The sequence below is a fragment of the Sapajus apella genome, unplaced genomic scaffold (assembly GCF_009761245.1).
Source record: "Sapajus apella isolate SASKATOON/1434 unplaced genomic scaffold, GSC_monkey_1.0 scaffold4, whole genome shotgun sequence".
Classification (NCBI taxonomy): domain Eukaryota; kingdom Metazoa; phylum Chordata; class Mammalia; order Primates; family Cebidae; genus Sapajus; species Sapajus apella.
Window position 1 is genome coordinate 17152008 of NW_022436944.1, and position 22093 is coordinate 17174100.

Here is a 22093-nt window from a genome sequence, read left to right on the forward strand (position 1 = left end):
GAAGGTGTAGACGGGTGGCAATGGGGTTCTGTTGAGCTGAAGGCATTCCGTGATAGCCTCACCTTTCTCTGTGAAATGAGAGAGTTTAGTTCACAAGATATTTTTGAGCACTTTGTAAGCCGGGTTCACAGACTAAAAGAAATGGAGGTGGAGTATGATAGATGCTTAAGAGTAGGAGAGGTTTGGAATAACTGACAAGGGAAGAGAAGAAAAGTCTAGAAAAGGCATTGCAGATTGGGGACCCATAGATTAGAGGCTCAGGGGTCTCCCCATTTGAGCAGGAGAGTAAAGGCGGGGAGGCAAGGATCACAGCCCCAAAATAGAGCGCCCCACCAAATGACTGCAGGAGGGCAGCTTTCCCACGAGAGCATCCCCATCACACTCATGACTTGGAGTGTTTTCACTCCAAGTCATTAACTTGCGTCTTACTCGGCTCTGTTTCATAATAGCAGACTCAAGTAAAATGAGGGTATGACAGCCTCTGTCTGCACGCCAGGGCATGCAGCATGGATTTCCTGTTTTGTTTTCTCTCTCCTGTGACTTAGATGCCTTCTGTTCTGCTACTAGGAAAGAGAACCCAGTGACTAGTTTTTTCTAGCTCTCTGTTTCTGACGAGGTATCTTGTCAGAAATCTCTGCTTTCCAGACTTCGTGGAGAGGAATCAAGCTTTGAATCAGGGTTGAAAAAGTAGAGCTTAATATATGTATTACAAAATGCTACTCATGTTCTTGAGGTTACCTTGTATCTATACCAAGACTGGCATTCTGTTAGAAAGCACAATTACCCAAGTAATTCCTTTCCTGGAAATTCACCCAGAAAGGTTATTCCCACTTATCCCCCATCTCCAAAATACAAAAGAAAAAGGTATGTGCTTAGAGATGTTCCTGGAAGCATGAGCTGTAATACTGAAACGATACAAGATGACCTAACAGATTGCAGGGCATCCGTTTGGCAGAAAACTCATGCAGTTATCTAAATGATAGTTATGAAGACAGTATGTATAACACAGAAAATGCTTATATTCTGAGTGAAAAGAACAGAAGGTGATCTCAAAACTGCATTGTGATAATAGTAATACAGGAAATGTAAGATGAACAAAGATTTCAAAGGAACAAAAAGAAAAATTTTGTTTTTATATTGGTAAGAGTATGGGTGAAATTCCAATTTTACTTTTATTTTTACAATGTTGTTCATAAAAAAAGAAATAGTTATCCATAGACAGTTGGGCTTTGGGACAAACTAACAGAAACAGGGTAAGAAGAAAATCCATCTTCCTTCAATCCTCCTTCTCTGCTAACAAAAAAGGGCTTTGTCATGCTCAGGTGTGCAATCAATTCTTTTTCCAAATCTGGAAATTTAAACCTACTATTAAACAGGAGTCAGTTTCCATGTAACATGCTGACAATCCCCCAAGTATATTGGATTAATTCCTTTTTTTAATAAGGCAATTTGAAATTCCGTTTCGATTGCCAATCTGGGTCCTTCGACTTCTAAAAACAAAGTAAAATGAAACAAAAACACACTGTCCTGTCATCGCCTCTTACTACTACTGTTTTATCTCCATTGCACGGAATTCCTCCCAAAACTCTTTCCACTCAGCTTTGTTTTCAGTTGGGTTTATTGAGGCATAATTTACATACAGTAAAATTCATCCTTCTTAGATTTAGAGGTCTATGAATTTTGACTAATGCATACTGACCTATAACGACCACCAAAACCAAGATATAGAACACGTCCAACACTCTCAAGTTCCCCTTGTCCCGTTTTTGTCCATCTCCTCCCCTACCCCCAACCCCTTGGCAACCACTGATCTGTATTCTGTCCTTATTTTGCTTCTTCCAGAATGTCATATATAAGGAATCATGCAGCATGCAGCCTCTTGAGTCTGATTTCTTTGAGTTAGCATACTGTATTTCAGATCTACCTGTGTTATTGTGAGTAACAGTATCTTTTTATTGCTAACTAGCATTTTATCACATGGATGGGCCACAGCTTGTTTATCCATTCGCCTGTCAATGGATATTGTTTCTAGTTTTTTTGGCAAATATGAATAAACATTTGCATATGGATTTCTGTGTGGACACGTTTTCAACTTTCTTAGGTAAATACCTAGCAATGGGATTCCTGGGTTACATGTTAAGTCTATGTTCATCTTTCTAAGTTCTGAAACAATTGGATATCTATATACAAAAATACAAAATTAACCTTGACTCAAACTTGTACCATATACAAAAAATAACCTGAAGTAGATCACAGATGTAAATGTAAATCTAGAACTAAAAACTTCAAGAAGAAAAACATAGAAAATATTTGTGACCTTGCATTCGGCAAAGACTTCTTAGATTTCACATTTGAAACACGATACATAAAAAATCTTGATAAATTGGAGTTCATAAAAATAAGAACTATCCTTCAAAAGACACTGATAAGAGAATGAAAATACAAGCCACAGATGGAGAAAATATTTGTGAATTTCTTATCTGATAAAGCGTTTGTATCTAGCATGCATAAAGACTTTTCAAAACTCAGTAATAAACAATTCAGTAAGAAATGCACAAAAGATATGAACACATCATCAAAAATGACCTATGGAAGGCAAATAAGCTCACAAAAAGATGCTCAACTTCATTGGACACTTGGGAAATGCAAATTAAAACAACACAGAGATAAACTACATATCTTTTAAATGGCTACCACTTAAAAACCTGCCAAGTGCCAGCCAGAATGTGAAACAACTATGACTCTCATACATTGCTGGCAGGAAGGTGAACAGTACAGCCACTTTGGAAAACACTTTGCAGTTTCTTATAGAGTTACAAATATGGAGCTGGGAATAGAGGATGGGTTTGACTGCAAAGGGGCAAAATTTCCTGGTGGGGGTAGGGGGAGTTTTTAGAATGGGGGAATTGTTCTTTATCTTGATTACTGTGGGGGTTACCCAACTGCATGCATTTGTCAAAACTCACAGAGCTATACACTAAAAAGGGATATTTTTATGATCTGCTAATTTTACTTTAATCTTAAAAATAGGAAGGAAAAAAATAAAATCAATGCCAGTGTGTGACTTTGGGCACGTTACTTAACTTCTCTGTGCCTTGGTTGTTTGAAATCTATACATTGAGGATAAAATAATACCTTCCCCATATTGTTAGAATTAAATGTGCTAATTTGTGTTATATATATAAAGCACTTGGCCGGGCGCAGTGACTCACGCCTGTAATCCCAGCACTGTGGGAGGCTGAGGCAGGTGGATCACTTGAAGCCAGGAGTTCAAGACCAGCCTGGTTAACATGGTAAAATCCAGTCTCTTCTAAAAATACAAAAATTAGCTGGGCGTGGTGATACATGCTTGTAATCCCAGCTACTCAAGAGGCTGAGGTGGGAAGATCACTTGAACCCCAGAGGTGGAGGCTGCAGTGGGCTCCACTCACTTCCTGGGTGACAGAGCACAACTCCATCTCAAAGAAAAAAATAAGTACTTGAAACATAGCAAACGTTTTATAATTATTGGCTGTTTTCTTATTGTTATTACTTGCATATTGCTCTTTGAAGAAGTTTGGTGATAATGAAGAGAAAACAAGGGAAATTAGGGGTCTGGGTTGGTTTAAGGATGAGGAGACCCAGACACATTGACTCATAGAGTGAAGAAATCAGAGATAAAAGAATGAAAGAGAGGGACGATAATTTTGAATGCACAGAAAGTTAAGTTACTAATGTGGCATTGGCTGTGTGTTTTAATAAATAACTCCCTTTCAGTTGTCAATAGCTAATCAAGTACTTTCTGAAGACCAGAAGTGACTTGCTGGATCAATGACAACTCCTTCACAGATCAAAATGTTCAAATCCTTTCTCTGTGTTGTAATCCTAAATCTAAAAGAACAGAAAGACCATGCAAGTCTACCTCCTAGAGATACAATATCCAACATCACTGAAGTGAAACTTCTCAGTATTTATTTAAATGGACTGCTCTCAGCTTCAACCAAGGAAAAGTCACATTACTGTTGGTCAGAAAACAGAAGGTTGTTACCAGAGTTCTGGCTGGTCATTACAGACTCAGGGATTTTTGATTAAAAAGGAAGAAGAAGAAGAAGAAACCTGATAAAGTGTAAATTTAGCATGCAAGGATTAGTGTCCTGCTGGGTGATGTTCTCACAAGAGTGAGAATTTCAGAGATTTTGTAAGAATTAAACTGCTCCACATGATAATTTATTTTAGCTTCTGGCTTTTCCAAGAGGTAAATCAGTGCAACTTCTTTCTGCGTTTGTTTCAATTTGGCAACAACCCTCAATTTTCAGACAGGCTTAACCTAGCCACCCTATCACCCTATCAGAGATGATGAAGTAGCCATCTTTTTAACAGGTGGGGAGATGAATGGAATCAGAGTTGTTGTTTTTTTTTTAGTAACCACTAGTAAAAACCAAGTCAATAGCTGACTGAGTATAAGGGGGGCTCCAGAAGGCAGGTTATTGTAGTACAGATGAACCTTGACTTATGATGATGTTACTTCCCGATAAACTCATCATAAACTGAAATATCGTTAAGTTGAAAATACACTGAATCGCCCAATGCGGTGGGTCCTGCCTGTAATCCCAGCACTTTGGGAGGCCAAAGCAGGTGGATCATGAGGTCAGGAGATCAAGACCAGCCTGGCCAACATGGTGAAACCCTGTCTCTACTAAAAATACAAAAATTAGCAGGGTGTGGTGGTGGGTGCCTGTAATCCCAGCTACTCAGGAGGCTAAGGTAGGAGAGAATCACTTGAACCCAGGAAGCAGAGGTTGCAGTGAGCCAAGATCACACTCCAGCCTGGACAACAGAATGAGACTCCATCTCAAAAAAAAAAAACCAAAAAAAAAAACACCTAATCAATTGAACATCATGGCTTAGCTTAGCCTACGTTAAATGTGCTCAGGACACACATTGCCTACAGCTGAGCCAAATCACCTGGCAACACAGGACACTGTAAAGTACCGGTTGTTGACCCTCATGATGCTGTGACTGACTGGGAGCTGTGCTTGGTGCAGCATTGAGAGTTTCTTATTGGATATCACTAGCCTGGGAAAAGATCAAAATTCAAAATTCCAAGTGCGGTTTCTACTGAATGCTTATAACTTTCAGATTATCATAATGTTGAAATGTCGATCCTTCCTATAAAACCAGCTACACTGGCAGAAGTATTAAGACTGTTATGCTGCCGGAAGATGGGGCAGCACGGACAAGTTCAAGTACTGACAACAGGAGGTCAACATCTGCTACCTTCAACATCCACGTTGCCACTACCACCGTCTTCCAAACAGAGCTGATGATACAGTTTGGATGTCACCCCTGCCCAAATCTCACGTTGAATTGTAATCTTCAGTGTTGAAAGCCGTGCTTGGTGGGAGGTGAAAGGACCATGGGGGCAGAGTTCTCATGAATAGTATAGCACCGTCCCCCTTTAAGACTGTATAGTGAGTGAGTTCTCATGAAATCTGGTTGTTTAAAGTATGTGGCACCTCCCCTCTCTCTCTTTCTCCTGCTCTGGCCATGTGAAGTGTTGGCTCCCACTTTGCCTTCCACCATAACTGTTAAGTTCCCAGAGGCCTCCCTAGAAACTGATGCCGTCATGCTTCCTGTACAGTCTGCAGAACTGTAAGCCAATTAAACCTCATCTCTTTATAAATTATCCAGTCTCAGGCTGGGTGCAGTAGCTCAGGCCTGTAATCTTAGCACTGTGGGAGGCTGAGGTAGGCAGATCATTTGAGGTCAGGAGTTCGAGACCAGCCTGGCCAACATGGTGAAACACTGTCTCTACTAAATATATAAAAATTAGCCAGGCATAGCAGTGGGTGCCTGTAATCCCAGGTACTCAGGAGGCTGAGGCAGAAGAATCACTTGAACCTGGGAGGCAGAGGTTGCAGTGAGCTGAGATGGAGCCACTGCACTCCAGCCTGGGCAATGGAGTGAGACCCTGCCTCAAAAAAAAAATTGTATGCAGTCTCAGGTATTTCTTTACAGTAATGAGAGAATGGACTAATACAGCTGAGCAATTGTATCTTTTTTAAAAAAAGTTTTAGGTTTGGGGGTACCTGTGAAAGTTTGTTACGTAGGTAAACTCTTGTCATGAGGGTTTGTTGTACAGATTCTTTCTGCTCTTCTCCTTCCTCCAACCCTCCACCCTCAAGAAGACCCCAGTGTCTGTTGTTTCTTTCTTTGTGTTCGTAAGTTCTCACTTATAAGTGAGAATATGCAGTATTTGGTTTTCTGTTCCTGTGTTAGTTTGCTAAGGATATAGCCTCCAGCTCCATCCATCTTCTCATAAAATACATGATCTCATTCATTTTTATGGCTGCATAGTATTTCATGGTATATATATGCACCAACTTTTCTTTATCCAATCTGTCATTGATGGGCATTTAGGCTGATTCCATGTCTTCACTATTGTGAATAGTGCTGCAATGAACATTTGCATGCATGTAGAATGATTTCTATTCTTCTGGGTAGGTACCTAGTAATAGGATTGCTGGGTCAAACGGTCATTCTGCTTTTAGCTCTTTGCAGAATCAAAATACTGCTTTCTACAGTGGTTGAATTAATTTACACTCCCACCAGCAGTGTGTAAGTGTTCCCTTTTCTCTGCAACCTTGCCAGCATCTGCTATTTTTTGACTTTAATAATAGTCATTCTAACTGGTGAGGTGGTATTTCATTACGGTTTTGATTTGCATTTCTCTAATGATCAGTGATGTTGAGCTTTTTTTCATGTTTGTTGGCCACATGTCTTCTTTTCAAAAGTGTCTGCTCATATCCTTTGCCCACTTTTTAATGGGGTTGTTTTTCTCTTATAAATTTAAGTTCCTCATAGATGCTGGGTATTAGACCTTTGTCAGATGCATAGTTTGCAAATATTTTCTCCAATTTTTTAAGTTGTCTGTTTACTCTGTTGAGAGTTTCTTTTTACCATGCAGAAGCTCTTAATTTTAATTAGATCCCATTTGTCAATTTTTGCTTTTGTTCCAATTGCTTTTGGTGTCTTTGTCATGAAATCTTTGCCAGGTTCTATGTCCGGAATGGTATTGCCTAGGTTGTCTTCCAGGGTTTTTATAGTTTTGGGTTTTACATTTAAATCTTTAATCCATCTTGAGTTGATTCCTGTGTACAGTGTAGGGAATTGGTCCAGTTTCAATCTTCCGCATATGGCTAGCCAGTTGTCCCAGCACTATTTATTCAGTAGGGAGTATTTCCCCCATTGCTTGTTTTTGTCAGCTTTGTTGAGGATCAGCTGATTGTAGGAACAGAGCCTTATTTCTGGGCTCTCTATTCTATTTGATTGGTCTATGTGCCTGTTTTAGTACCAGTACCATTCTGTTTTGTTTACTGTGGTCCTATAGTATATTTCAAAGTTGGATAACCTGATGCTTCCAGCTTTGTTCTTTTTGCTTAGAATTATCTTGGCCCTTTGGGTTCTTTTTGGTTCCATATGAAGTTTAAAATAGTTTTTTTTCCTAGTTATGTGAAGAATGTCATTGGTAGTTTGATAGGAGTAACACTGAATCTATACATTGCTCTGAGCAGTATGGCCATTTTAATGATACTGATTCTTCCTATCCATGAGCATGGGATGTTTTTCCACTTGTTTGGGTCTTCTCTGATTTATTCAAGCAGTGTTTTGTAATTCTCATTGTAGAGATTGTTCACCTCTTTTTTTAGCTGTATTCCTAGGTATTGTATTCTCTGGTATTTGTGAATGGAGCTGTCTTTCTGATTTGGCTCTCAGCTTGGCTGTTGTTGGTGTATAGGAATGCTAGTGATTTTGTGTATCCTGAGAATTTGCTGACATTGTTTATTAGCTGAAGGAGCTTTTGGGCTGAGACTATACGGTTTTTAGATACAGAATTATGTTCTCTGCAAACAGATATAGTTCGGCTTCCTCTCTTCCTACTTGGATGCTTTTCTTTTTCTTGCCTGATTTCCCTGGCCAGGACTTCCAATACGATGTTGAATAGGTATGGTGAGAGAGGGCATTCTTGTCTTGTGCCAGTTTTCAAGGGGAATTCTTCCAGCTTTTGCCCATTCAGCATGATGTTGGTGGTTTGCCATATATGGCTATTTTGAGGTATGTTCCTTCAATACCTAGTCTATTGACAGTTTTTAACATAAAGCAGTGTCAAATTTTATCAAAAGCCTTTTCTGCATCTATTGAGATAGTCATGTGGGTTTTGTCTTTAGTTCTCTTTATGATTTGCTTATGTTGAACCAACGTTGCATCCCAGGGATGAAGCCTACTTGACTCTGGTGGTTTCGCTTTTTGAGTTGCCGCAGGATTCAGTTTGCAAGTATTTTGTTGAGGATTTTTGCATGATGTTCATCATGGATATTGGCCTGAAGTTTGTTTTTTTATTGTCACTGCCAGGTTTTGGTATCAAGATGATGCTGGCCTCCTAAAATGAGTTGCGGAGGAGTCCCTCCATCTCAATTTTTTTGAATAGGTTCTATAGGAATGGTACCAGGCCTTCTTTATACATCTGGTAGAATTTGGCTGTGAAGCCATTAGGTCCTGGGATTTTTTTCATTGGAGAGTATTTATTACTAATTCCCTAAATAGATCAATAATGATCTTAGAAGTGGAATCAGTTTTTTCCTGGTCCAGTCTTGGGAAGGTGTATGTATCCAGAAATTTATTTAGCTTTTCTAGGTTTTTCTAGTTTGTGTGCATAGAGGTGCTTGTAGTAGTTTCTGATGCTTATTTTTATTTGCATGGGGTCAGTGGTAACATTCTCTTCATCATTTCTAATTGTGTTTATTTGCATTTTCTCTCTTTTCTTCTTTATTAGGCTAGCTAGTGGCCCATATTATTAATTTTTTCAAAAAGCAGCTCTGAGATTTGCTGATCTTTTGAATGGTTTCTCGTGTCTCAATCCTTCAGTTCAGCTCCGATTTTGGTTATTTCTTGTCTTATGCTAGCTTTGGGGTTGACTTGTTTTTGCTTCTCTAATTCTTTCAGTTGTGATGTTAGGTTGTTAATTTGAGCTCTAACTTTTTGATGTGGACATTCAGTGCTATAAATTTACCTCTTAACACTGCTTTAGCTGTGTAACAGAGATTCTGGTATGTTGTATCTTTCTTCTCATTAGTTTCAAAAAACTTCTTGATTTCTGCATTAATTTCATTATTTATCCAAAGTCATTCAGGAACATGTTATTTAATTTCCATGTAATTCCATGGTTTTGAACAATTTTCTTAGTCTTGACTTCTATTTTTATTACACTGTGGTCTGAGGGTGTGTTTGATATGATTTTGGTTCTTTTGCATTTGCTGAGGATTGTTTTATGTCCAGTTATGTGGCTGATTTTAGAGTATGTGCCATGCGGTGATGAGAAGAATGTATATTCTGTTGGTTTTGGGTGGAGAGTTCTGTAGAGGTCTATCAGATCCATTTGGTCCAATGTTGAGTTCAGATCCTGAATATCTTTGCTAATTTTCTGCCTCAATGATCTAATACTGTCAGTGAAGTGCTGAAGTCTCCCACTACTATTGTGTGGAAGAATCTGGGTTCTTCTGTGTTGGCTGCATACATATTTAGGATAGTTAGATCTTCTTGCTGAATTGAACGCTTTACCATTATGTAATGCCCTTCTTTGTCTTTTTTTAACTTTGTTGGTTTGAAATCCTTTTTGTCTGAAATTAGGATTGCAACCCCTGCTTTTTTCTGTTTTATGTTTGCTTGGTAGATTTTCCTCCAACCCTTTATTTTGGGCCTATGGGTGGGTGTCTTTATATATCTTATTTTTATCTATCTGTCCAGCCAGCCATTCATCTATATCATTTCTTACCAATAATGACTTTTAAAAGTGCAACCACATCATTAACATAACCAAAAAATCAATAATAAAATATCATCTAATACCCAGTCCATGTCCAATTTTCCCTATCTCAAAATTGTCTTTTTGTAAACAGTTTGTTCAAATCACAAACCAGATTCAGAAACAAAAGCCATACATTACATTTTATTAATACATCTCTTACATTTCTTTTAATCTATAACACTTACAGGAATTTTTATGTTTTCATTTATCCTTCCAATTATTTTTTTAAAAGTATTTATTGAAGAGAAAATGCTTGCAGAAAAGTAAAAAAAAAAAAAATTTAAGTATAGTACAAAAAGGTACATAGTGACTGTTCCTCAGTCTCCCTTCCCAGAAGCAGTGCTGCCACTTTTGTAGAAATAGTCTCTGCCTAGACACACATGCCAGTCCCCAAGCCTGCTGACAACAAGATGGTTAAGTATGAGAACATGAATTCAAATTCCTATTATGCCACTTACTAAATATAAATCTTGGGGATGGTACCTGGCCTCTGTGCCTCAGTTTTTGAAAATAGTACTTATCTTATAGGGCTGTTGAGAGAATTAAGTCATATAATTGCTTACATTATTATTAATATTTGTTATTATACACATTCTCTTTTGGCTTTTTTCACAAATAGCAGAATGATGCACATCCGTCTTCATTTATTTCATCTCACATCACATTTTGATGAATAATTCCATACATGCTTCATTCTTTGTAATCATTGACTAATATTTCATTGTATGAATATGCTCCTGCTAAACATGTAAGTTATTTTCAACCTATTCTTATTATCAAACAATGCTACAATGAATATGCTTGTAATACTTTATTGGATTCATGTGCAAAAATATTAATAGGATAAAACCCTCAAAGTTAAACTGCTGAGCTAAAGGATGTGTGCATTTTAATGCTTTATAGATATTGCCCAGTTGCCTCAACAGAGGTTATACCAATTTACACTCCCAAGCGTCCCCATTTCCCTATACTCTAGCTAACACAGGATATTGCTAAATGTTTTCATCTTTGTAAACACGACGTGTTGAAAATGGTATCTCACAGTTTTAATGTGCATTTCTCTGATTATGATAAGATAAAGGAAATGTAGTGCAACTAAACCTCAGTAGTCAAATGACCTGGCCATGACTCCTGAGTGAGGACACTGGTAAACACCATTAGGATCCAAACACCTCTGTATTTATGAAGAGGATACTCCCTATTGGATAGCACTAAGCTTATCTCATGTATGTACATGTGTATTTAGTTAGGTACATCCAGCAGTGGTGAAGGGCTTATTCTGAACCAAACAAACTTTCTCTCTTACCCACTTCCAGCATCTGGGTGGGAGTAGCACGTTATGGTCATGAGGCATGCATTTGTACAGATGACCACTTACTCCTCCTTGAAACACTTTTTTTTTCCATTTGCTCCTCTGCTGTCTCACTCATGGGTCTGCTCCTAAGTCACAAATTACTCATTTCCCAGTCTTCTTGGCTGTCTTTCCCCCTCATCTGCGCTTGTATACATGCGGGAGCCCCAGGGCTTCTCTCTCGAACTGCAGCTTCTCCCTGGGTGATGTCTATTCCAATGGGTTTAAAGACTAAGGCTAGGACTAGGGAGAGGTCATTGAGGCACCTAGCACATGAAGTGCAAGGAAACATTCTTTACTGGGCCCATGCATGTGCAGAACTGGCCCTGGAGAATGACTGCTGCCTTGCCTTTTCCGCCCTAGGCACCTTGTTTGCTTCACCCTAGTCCCAGTCCTTTTAAACAGCCCAGTCTTCTCCCTGGACCTCCAGAAACATAAATTCTATTTGACATTTCTACTTGGAAGTTTTAAGATAACTCAAATGTAAAATATCTAAGACAGAACTCTTGCATCACTTCCCATCCTGGTGCCTGAGCCTGTTTCTTCTACTAGTCTATCTCAGTTAACCGCATCACCATTTATTCAGCTGCTCAGGATGAAAATTTTAGAGTAATCCTTGATTTCTTTTTTTTTTTTTTAAACAAGTCCTATCTGCCATCTCCAAAATGTATCCCAAATCTGACAACCTCTCCCACTGTAGGCCAGCCCCCATCTCTCACCTGTGTAAATAACCTCCCTTAGATTTCTGGATATTTGTCCTTCCCCACCCCCTTGTGATCACTACTCAGCATCCAGAATGATCTTTTAATATCATGAAGGAGGCTGTGTCACTCTCCTACTTAAAGCTCTCCAGTGGCTTCCTAATACATTTAGAATAAAAAGCCAAGTCCTCACCATGGTCAATAGGCCAGGTCCAGTGGGTGCAGCAATCTGAATCCAGCACAATCCCACTTCTGCCTCCCCACCATTCACCAGGCTCCACTGCACTGGCTTATTCCTGCCTCAGCTGTGCTCCTTTTCCCTGAAAAGTTCTTCTAGATCTTCATGGGTGATTTCCTTCTCAACATTCAGGTATGAACTCATGCCACTTTCCTGACCACCCCCATCCACTCAGAGATCACCCAAAATCCCATTACCTACTTTATTACTCCATCGTGTGTAACACTATCTGAAACTATCTTATTGTTGATGCGGGATATTTCTTGACCCCTTCACAGACTCGCACAGGAGTGCCCCATGTACTCAGCCTGCCCCCACTCAACCCCTTGCAGGAGGGAGCACACGCATTAACGAGTGCAGGAGCCGGCTAGCTGCTTTAGTGCTGGAGCAAACTCCATGCAGGCCCTGCAGTGGCATCCAGGTGGGGGCGCCTGCAACCCCAGGGCCTCAGAGGGTGTGTCACAATGCTCTCTTAGCTCTGCCACCGGGCGGACAGCAATGCGTTATCAGCTCAGTGAGCCCTTTGCTTCATCACGTGGGCTGGCTGCCCTCTGCCAGTGAGGGCAAAGGGCCAGTGTGACAGTCTTTTTGACTACCCGCACTTTGTGCATCCTGAATCCTCTCTCTAATGTCCAGCCACCATCTCTGAAGTCAAGTCGCCTCTCTCTGATGTACAGCCACTTCTCATGTCTACTGGTTACGTCTGGGGTGTTTATAGGCACAGGATGGGGGTGGGGGTGGAGCGGGTCATAGGTAATTTTGGGAAAGGCAACATTCTATTGGTAAAAAGACATTATTCAAAAAAAACCAATTGGGAAAGAGCAGGCACATAGGGATAGAGTTCTCACTTTGGGCAGTGGGTTTCAGGCTTTTCAGCTCAAAAGTGAGGTTTTGCCAGGGACCTGCCCCTGTCTGCCTAGAATTCCTACGCCTCTGTCACTGTTACCACTGGATAACAGTTCTACAAAGTTCAGGGGCTTAAAACCAAAATTTACTAATTCAGCTGGACAGTTCTTGACAGGGCCTCTCCTAACTGTTGCAGTTACATAGCAGCTGGGTTGGAGTCTTCTTTTCTGGGGTAGACATCCAGGACAGCTTCTTCCCTCTTGTGTCTGGTGCCTCAGTGCCCCTCCAGGCAGGCTTTCTCTCCAGCAGAGTAGCCTGGACTTCTTGGCAACTCAAGCTTCCAAGAGAGAAAAAAAGCAGAGACTGCTGGTTCTCTTATCAAACAGGCCTGGAACTAGCACAGTGTACTTCTGCTGCCATATTCAGGAGGTCAAAGCAGTCCAAGGCTAGTCCAAGTTCAAGGACACTGGTGGAAAAATTCTACCTCTTAAATGGGAAGTGACACGTGTGAAAGGGGGAAAAGCATTGATTGTGTCCATCTTTGGAAATAAGCTATTGTGTGGTCTAGTGGTCTGTCTTCTCCCTTTAGGTTATAAACTCTGTGAGACAACAGGAACCTTGTTCATCTTGTTTCATGGCTCTACTTCCAGCACCTAGAATCCCTGGCACATAGTAGGTGCTCAGTAAATAAATTAAGCACTTATAATATGTTTGGGGAACTAAAATGAACAGAATTAAACTTCTCCAGACTGGTTCTGCCAGATTTGCTGATGCCAAGCATGCTGATGCCCCATCAGACAAGAGAAACCCTAAAATGTACGGTTTCACTTTCTCTACAAACAAGAAAAACTTGCCCTGAACACAAAGTCTAGAAATAGATTTGGCGTGTTTTCGATATGGAAATATTTCTCATAGTACCAGAAATTATTTCCCCATAGCTTTGTGCTACATTAAAATATTGAAGTTGACAAAAATATCTCCATTCTTTAATCTTGGTGTGGACTAGAAACAATTTTTTTGGTAACAAAGTAAATATGAAAACTTCCTGATGTTTGAACTTCCCAGGTATCTCCACACTTAAAATATCATTGCAAGTTAAGATAGATTTTTTAAAAATGACTGCTGAGAAAGGTCATCAAAAGCTTGATCATTAAAATGTATAGGTTTGGGTTATAAAGCCAGCACTTAATTATTTAAATCATTACATATGACCAAGTACAGAAAATAAATTAACTCAAATCTCCTCTTTGCCAATTTTTACGGGTGAACTCTGTAAGATGATCCTATCTTTAAACCTTTTTGTAAACCCCTTATAAGTTAGTAAGTGAGAATGTATTCATCAGAAGGATTTTAGTGATGTTTGAAATTTAAAAAGGAGAGAGATTTAATTTTTAGAATTATACTTGCAGACTACTGCTAATGAAATTTCTTCTGACCCTAGTTTTGTCTTATCTTCAGTCTTTCCAGATTTGCTCAAAGTGATCCCAGTGAGCATCCACGTCAATGTCATTCTCTTCTCTGCCATCTTTATTGTGTTAACCATGGTGGGGGCAGCCTTCTTCATGTACAATGCTTTTGGAAAACCCTTTGAAACTCTGCATGGTCCCCTAGGGTTGTATCTGTTGAGCTTCATTTCAGGTAAGTACAAAATTCTACCTCTGAAGACAAATGTACTTTTCAATATGTCAAAAAGATGGTCGACCTAAATATAAAGTTATAGTCTTAATACATATACATGGATGCACACTGTAGTCTTATATGTGATAACAAAAAGTGTGAAAATACCATAGTTCAACAGTAGGGAATTCAATAGATACTTTATGGAAGTCTATGAAGTATGATGCTGACATTAAATTATATTTTTGAAGGTGTAATCAAGAGGATAAATGCTGTGTCAAAAAGTGGAAAAAGCAGAGGTAAACTTATATAAACATTACAAACCTAATTTGATATTTATAAAATATAGAGGATATATATAAAATACATATATACATATATGCATATAGAGGCTATATATGTATATATGAGATAGATAGAGAGAGAGAGAGAGAGAGAGAGAGAATAGACTACAGTCTATTGGTTGTGGTTGTCTCTGACCATGACACTATGGGTGACTTTTATTTCTGCTCATGCTTATCAGTATTTCTAAGTGTACAATAATGTGGCATTATTTATACATAATAAAAATAAATAAATGCCATCAAAAAAGAGTAAAGGGCCAGTGTTCCACCCACATATGAGCAGCCATATTCAAGCCTGTAGGTACTTTGTGTATGCTAGGTATATCTGGACAAGGATAAACTCTAAAGCCAGAAAATAGTTCATCAATAAACATGTGCTACTCAATAGCCAGGGCTGATGGAAAAGAATGCAAAATCCAATCAGTGCCAAAGGGTGCTTACTTTCGGCAAGTGGGAGAAGGAAAAAGAGAAGAAAATGAAAAATGTGTATATAATTCATATGCAGCTGTTCTATAGGCGATCTCTGATCTTACCCCATTCTACATTTGCAAAAAGATTCAACACTCTGTCAGATTCCTAGGAGGCAAGTGATTTTACTGATGGTTTCATGGAGAGATACAGAAAGATAACAACTCACACCAGCAATCAATGTGATGAAAATCTCTATTTAACTCTTTCTTTTTCTCCTGAAGTTGCCCTTTGGCTGCCAGCCACCAGGTACCAGGCTCAAGGTACTTTCTTGCACTTGACATTGCTCCCTTCTCCCGTACAATTCAACCCCAGCCACAAACATATATAGATTTCTCTATATAAAACAAAGCCCTGTAGTTAGCAGGTCACTCGCATTGCAGCCTCTCTCTGTTCACTGTTACTTGCGCATGCTGCTTAGGGTTTCACCCCATCCACATCCTGTTAATCACATTTTTCACCCAACCAAAGTAGATCTCTCACCAGTGGAGATTCTGCTAATATATTCTTGGTATTTGTCACAAGTATATAATACAGTTTTAAACTGTGCAGATGATTACCCCATAAGGGCAGAGTCTAAGGCTTTCCCATCTTTCTATCTCTGGCAAAAGCATTCAGCATGAAGCTCTGTACGCAGTGGACAATTCAATATGTATTTGCAGATTTGAAATAGCAAGCCCAGAAAAGAGATATTAACTTGGTCACCTAGACAGAAGAGGTTTTAGCAATCAGAATTCAAATGAGATGGAATTGGCAGAACAGGTGCTTTGAAGCAGTAGGACATGAGCCAGTGAGGAGTGAGATGGAATATCATACACGAAGACCAAAGGCTTTGCAACCAGGGCAGAAGAGCAAGAGCACAGGCTCAAGGTGTGGGCAGACAGAATGAGAAAAGGATTCAGTCACATGTGAAGGTCAGGATGAGAAGAAAGAGTTGGATTACTTCTGCTCACCAAACATACAACACCAAACTGGTGGATCCTGGCGGTGTGCTGTTTTAGTGATGACCATCACACATGATTTTAACAGAAGGAATAGAATGTAAAGCAGTGGTTCTCAAGCTGCAGTCTCCAGATGAACAGCATCCTCATCATCTGGAAACTTGATAGAACAGCAAAGTCTCAGGCCCTACCCCAGACCTACTGAATCAGAAACTTGGGGGTCTGGGGGAGGATGGCCATCTGTATTTTAACAAGCCCTTCAGGAGATTCTGAGGCTGGCTCAAGTTTGAGCTACAGGGAATTGATTCAACAGGTGGTGGCAGACTAACTAACAAAAAGGAGGCCCTGAGGTAACTCAGAGATGGTAATGTCAGAAAGCAGCTACCACCCTAGGGCTTGGGCGATCCAACAAAAGAGTTTGGCATTGCCAACCGGGCATGGTGGCTCACACCTGTAATCTCAACACTTTGGCAGGCCAAGGCAGGCGGATCACAAAGTCAGGAGTTCGAGACCAGCCTGACCAACATAGTGAAACCCCATCTCTACTAAAAATACAAAAAAAAAAATAATTAGCCAGGTGTGGTGGTGGGCACCTGTAATCCCAGCTACTCAGGAGGCTGAGGCAGGAGAATTGCTTGAACCCGAGAGGTGGAGGTTGCAGTGAGCCAAGATTGCACCACTGCACTCCAGCCTGGGCCACAGAGCGAGATCCCATCTCAAAAAAAAAAAAAAAAAAAAAAAAAAAAAAAGTTTGGCATTGCCAGAACCTAGAAGCTTGAGGAGAGACCCCAGAGCATTGAGTCTCAGACCTTGAGGACTTGGTGCTGGACGCCTTGAGGGGTTTCTGTGAGCGTGGAAAAGGGTTGGAAACTCCCAGTTGCTGCCACCAGGGAGAACTACAAGTGAAGTGGAAGGCACGGGACCTCCTCCCTTTCCTTTTCTTGCCTTGTCTTCCTTCTCCCCCTGGTGCTCACGTTTGGCAGAAAGCAGCTGACAAGGCAGAACTAGTTTGGGGAGTCTTGACCTGGCATCATAAAGCAGAGAAAAGCAAAGCTGGAGTGAAGGTGAGACGCAACAGCTTATTAGCAGCACAGCCGGCTAGCACTCCAGCTGCTGAATGAAATTCTGAAGCACAGCCCATTTGGAAGACAAATTATTTGACAGTTCTGACAGACGACCAAACTAACAGCATTTGAAAAGCAAGATGACTCAGAGAATATAGAATTTAATCCAAATCCCAGATCTTATCTCTGCCTTTGGCCAGCTCTAATGCAAGGAGAACCTGAGCACACAAATATATGCAGGAATGATCAGGCCCTGTGCTGCATTCTATTCTGTCTCACCCACCTTCGAATTTGTTGTAAAATCATGGACTCGGCTGGGCAAGGCAGCTCACGTCTGTAATCCCAGCACTTTGGGAGGCCGAGGTGGGCAGATCACAAGGTCAACAGATCAAGACCATCTTGCCAAACATAGTGAAACCCCATCTCTACTAAAAACACAAAAATTAGCCAGGTGTGGTAGCACACGCTTGTAGTCCCAGCTACTCAGGAGGCTGAGTCAGGAGAATCGTTTGAACCCAGGAGGTGGAGGTTGCAGTGAGCCAAGATCACGCCATTGTACTCCAGCCTGAGCAACAGAGCAAGACTCTGTCTCAAAAAAAAAAAAAAAAAAAAAAAAAAAAAGCATGGGCTCAGTAAAGGTTTGTAAATCAGGGGGAAGGAAGAGAAGGGGAGAAAGGAAGGGAAGGAGCCTGCTCCAGATCTATGTCTTCCAGAGGATAAAGGCCCAGTGTTTTTAGATCATCCAGTGTTTTTTTTCTTAGCCCCCAATATTTATTTTTAAATATCAAAATGTTCAATAACTCAATAAAAACTGTTATGACAAGAAAACATGTTTGAGGGTCAGATGGACTGACAGTTTGTGACCTCTGGGGATAAACAGGTCACTTTGGAATCACAGACTTCCTCATTCCCCCTAAATCTCATATGGTACCCAGAAGCCCTTGGAACTTTTGAAATGTGTATTCACAGTTGTAATGTTCATGCAGACCCTGGCTCTAAGCCCCAATGGTGTAAGGGTTGGGTTTTGTAGCCCTTATCCCAAACATTCTAAATGTGAGCCAATGTATCACATACTCAGAGGCCAGAGACTGCATTAGGGGTCCTTTATTTCAGGTACGAGTTACATTCCATTAAGAGACCCCAGAGGTCAGCTCTCTTCCACTGACTGGTTCTCCTCCCTTGTTTCTCTTGCCAGTGTGTGCGGCCCCGGTGGCCATGCTCACTATCAACAGAGAAGAAAAATGGTTTCCTCCTTGGACCTCTTTTCTCTTTTTCTTTACCCCATGCACATCCAGGTTCCCTAAGCTTCCCCCTATCCTGGTGCTGAAGTCATTCTACGGTCATTTCTTCAACTGTCTACTTCCCTGCTGGATGGGCACCCAAGACTTGGCATCCTGAGACATATAAAAGGGGGAAAGGAAAGGGAAGCGAAAAGAAGTCCTCCCGACCGTCTATCTGGAACTTTCCGTACTACTCAGAGTACTGCTATGGGCATCTGCTTATGTCTCCCAATGTGCATGCCAGATCCTGGAGGTAGAAAAGGAAAGAAAGAAAGAAAGAAAGCCCGTAGACCAGGCCAGCAATGGCTTCAGTCACACAGTCACTCATACTTATGGCTTCATATTCTGTCGCCTCCCGAACCAGACATCTCTTCCAGTCTCACAGCCTCCAGTTTAGCTCGTTTTCCTCAGCATTCTCCATATAATATTTCTGACCATTATCATTGTTGCATGAAACCCATGCAAGTCAGCCAATTTGCTGTTTCTCATCTTGTCATTTATAAACTGATGCTGAGAAGTCTTTTTCCCAAGGCAGGATTTCAGGAATACCTTCATCATCCCCCATGGTTCATTTTGGGCAGTGATTCTCTTCTTTGACTCTACATTAGAATCATCTGAAGAACTTTCTAAAACTACTGATCTCAGGTCCCACATATTAATTAAATTATAGTCTCTGAGGGTGGGGCTTGGGCACTGCCGTTTTACTCTAACCTCTCTGGAGTCATTTTAATTTGTAGCCAGTGCTGAGGGTTGCGATACAGGTGCACACATTTCATGTATTTGTCCAACACTGACTGAGTGGCCACTATGTGCCAGCCATTATAATAGGCGCTGGTGATCCCACAGTGGATCAGGCACACAGTGCTGTCTTCAGGGAGCTTGCAGTCTAGTGGGAAAGTCAAACAAAAGTGTACATCAACAATTAAGTGACTACAGATTGCAATAAATACAATAAGGGTAATAAACAGGTTGCTATAATATGCAATAGTATTGCCTTTTACCAGCCATTTCATAAAGAGGTAAATCATCTATCAGACATCTTTTAAAAATCTCATCCAATTTCAAAAGTGTACTTTTGAAATTTAATAAATAATTTAAGCAATTACAGTTTGCAGTAAGTACAATGAGGGTGATAAACAAGTTGCTATGAAAGAGAATGATAGCAGGGATCTGGCTTTGATATGGTGGTCCGGGAAGGCTGAGTTCTAAAGCTAAGAAGCAACTGAGTACCTTCACAGAATATCCCAGATAGAAGAGAAAGCACATTGAAGACTCTAGGGAAGGAGGTCTGCTTGTTGTAGGAACCAAAAGAAGGCCAATGTGACTAGGGGCTGGCAGTGAGCAGAAAATGGCACAAGGGAAAAATGAGATTAGAGAGATCAGTTGATAACCAGTTAATGTTGGACCTTAAACATTAACCATGGTGAGTCTTTTAGAATTGATTCTAATTGCAATGCAAAGCTTTTGAAAGATTTAAAAAAGATGTCTGATGGCTGATTTACCTCTTTAAGAAATGTCTGGTGAAAGACAATCCTATTGCACTGGAGATGGAAAAAGATGAATGGATTCTAAAAGCATTCTGAAAGTACATTCAAAATGTTTCGCAGGTAGCTTATGCAACTAATAAATAGTGGTGGCATTATAGATAAGACAATAGGAGGAGCAGGCTTGCAGTTTAGGGCAAGAAAGGGGTAGGGAGAAGAGCTCAGCACTAAAAATCACGTGTTCCATTTGGGGCATGTCAAGTCTGAGATGCTATGAGACCACCAAGCGGAGATGTCAAGTAAATAGTCAGTTACATGAATCTGGACTTCAGTGAAGAGGTCTAGAAGAAAGACATAAATTTGGGCATTATTAGGATATAGATATTATATAAAGCAATAAAATTGGATGAGATCACCTAGGGAGAGAATATACAGAGAAAATTTGGCCTAGGACCAAACCCTGAAGAACTCTGGCAGTTACTTTTTGTGTTGAGGAGGAGAAGTCAGCAAAAGATACTAAGTAGGAATGTCCAAAGGGAAAGAGGAAAAAGGAAAACGGGGAGATTATGCGTGTCCCAGAGGGACTGTCTCACCCCCTTTTCCCTATTCTGCCTTCTCCTGCCTGCAGCTCTATTTCAGGCACTGCCTTTTCACAAAGGTAGGATTTCCCAAGGTAGGATTTTAGCAATACCTCTTCACAAAGGTGGTCACCTGTAATAGACGTGCAGGCACGAGATGGCAGAATAGGGAAAAGTGGGTAAAAAAAACTTCCCCAAAGATTTATAATACTGTGAGAGAGAGAAGTTAAGGAGGTAGAGGAAGGCAGAAAACCAAAAAGAGGCAGCTGAGTATAGAGGCAATTAGACTCGTAGTTTTTAGTTGTAGCGCTGATATGAGTGGGGACTTTCATATATTCCATTCTGGATGTTTCCCACTTGATGGGAGAGAGCCTTACCTAGATCCACATGTAAAAGAGAGCAGGCCAGCTGTAGAATATCCAAGTAGTTCTGTAAATACTCTCTGAGAATGACGTGAAAGGCATTGGCTCAGGCCTTTTGGGTGATAAAAAACTGCCAAAATGTAGACTTACTGCAAATTGTGTTTGTTACCATTTGGAATAATTATTCTCTTATATATACCATTTCTTACATGTAGCTTCTCTTACACGCAGCATCATAAGTTATGCCTTCTCTTACACACAGCATCTGCTATGAGTTATACCAAGCAAGACAAACAAAATTGCTGCCTTTCTTTAAAAAGAGGATTCTCCTAGTATGAGCCTAATTAATTATGATAATTACAGCTATGGCATGGAACATAAGCACATTCATATACCCAAAGACAAGAAAATAAAGAACAGTACAAAAATAGAAGAACACTTAACATTATATATCAGTTTCAGTATGAATAATACCCAGGCCTCTGAAATATGTCTAGGGCACATTATTTTACAATTGGTGATTTTTAAAAATCTGCATCTTATCTCTACTTCAATCCTTATGGAGGAGCTGTTTGTTGTTCAGGAGTTTGACAGACATACAGGGATGTCCAGTCATCAAGGCCACAGAGCCTGAGGAAGGACAAAGGATTGGTGGCAGGAAAACCCAGCGATGAAACTATTCTGCTAGTTTTTCAGCATACAACTTAGAAAAGAGACCACAGAAGGAAAAGAGAAGTAATGTTAGATAGCCAATGTCAGCAACGGGCAAAGAATTACATTTTCATACGCAGGGCAGTGGCTGAATGGGCAGTGTTGTGAGGAATCACACTCCAGGCCATTCACATCCAGCGTGTAGTAGGAGGACTGTGTTTCGTTTACTTTATACACGGCCCAGCCATGACCTTGTGCAAGGAAATGCTTAATCATTGTCTATCACAGTTGCAAAGAGATTCCTGCCCTACTCAGAATGTATGT

General features: G+C 40.4%; 1 protein-coding gene across 1 annotated transcript in view; it reads left to right on the top strand.

Moving 5' to 3' along the window:
* The window catches only part of CLRN1 (clarin 1), a 39733-nt gene that overhangs the window by 11851 nt on the left and 5789 nt on the right, over window positions 1–22093 (top strand). The window contains exon 2 of the mRNA XM_032263244.1: window positions 14439–14618. Coding sequence (XP_032119135.1) covers window positions 14439–14618 — 180 coding nt within the window. The remainder of the gene's footprint in view (window positions 1–14438; window positions 14619–22093) is intronic.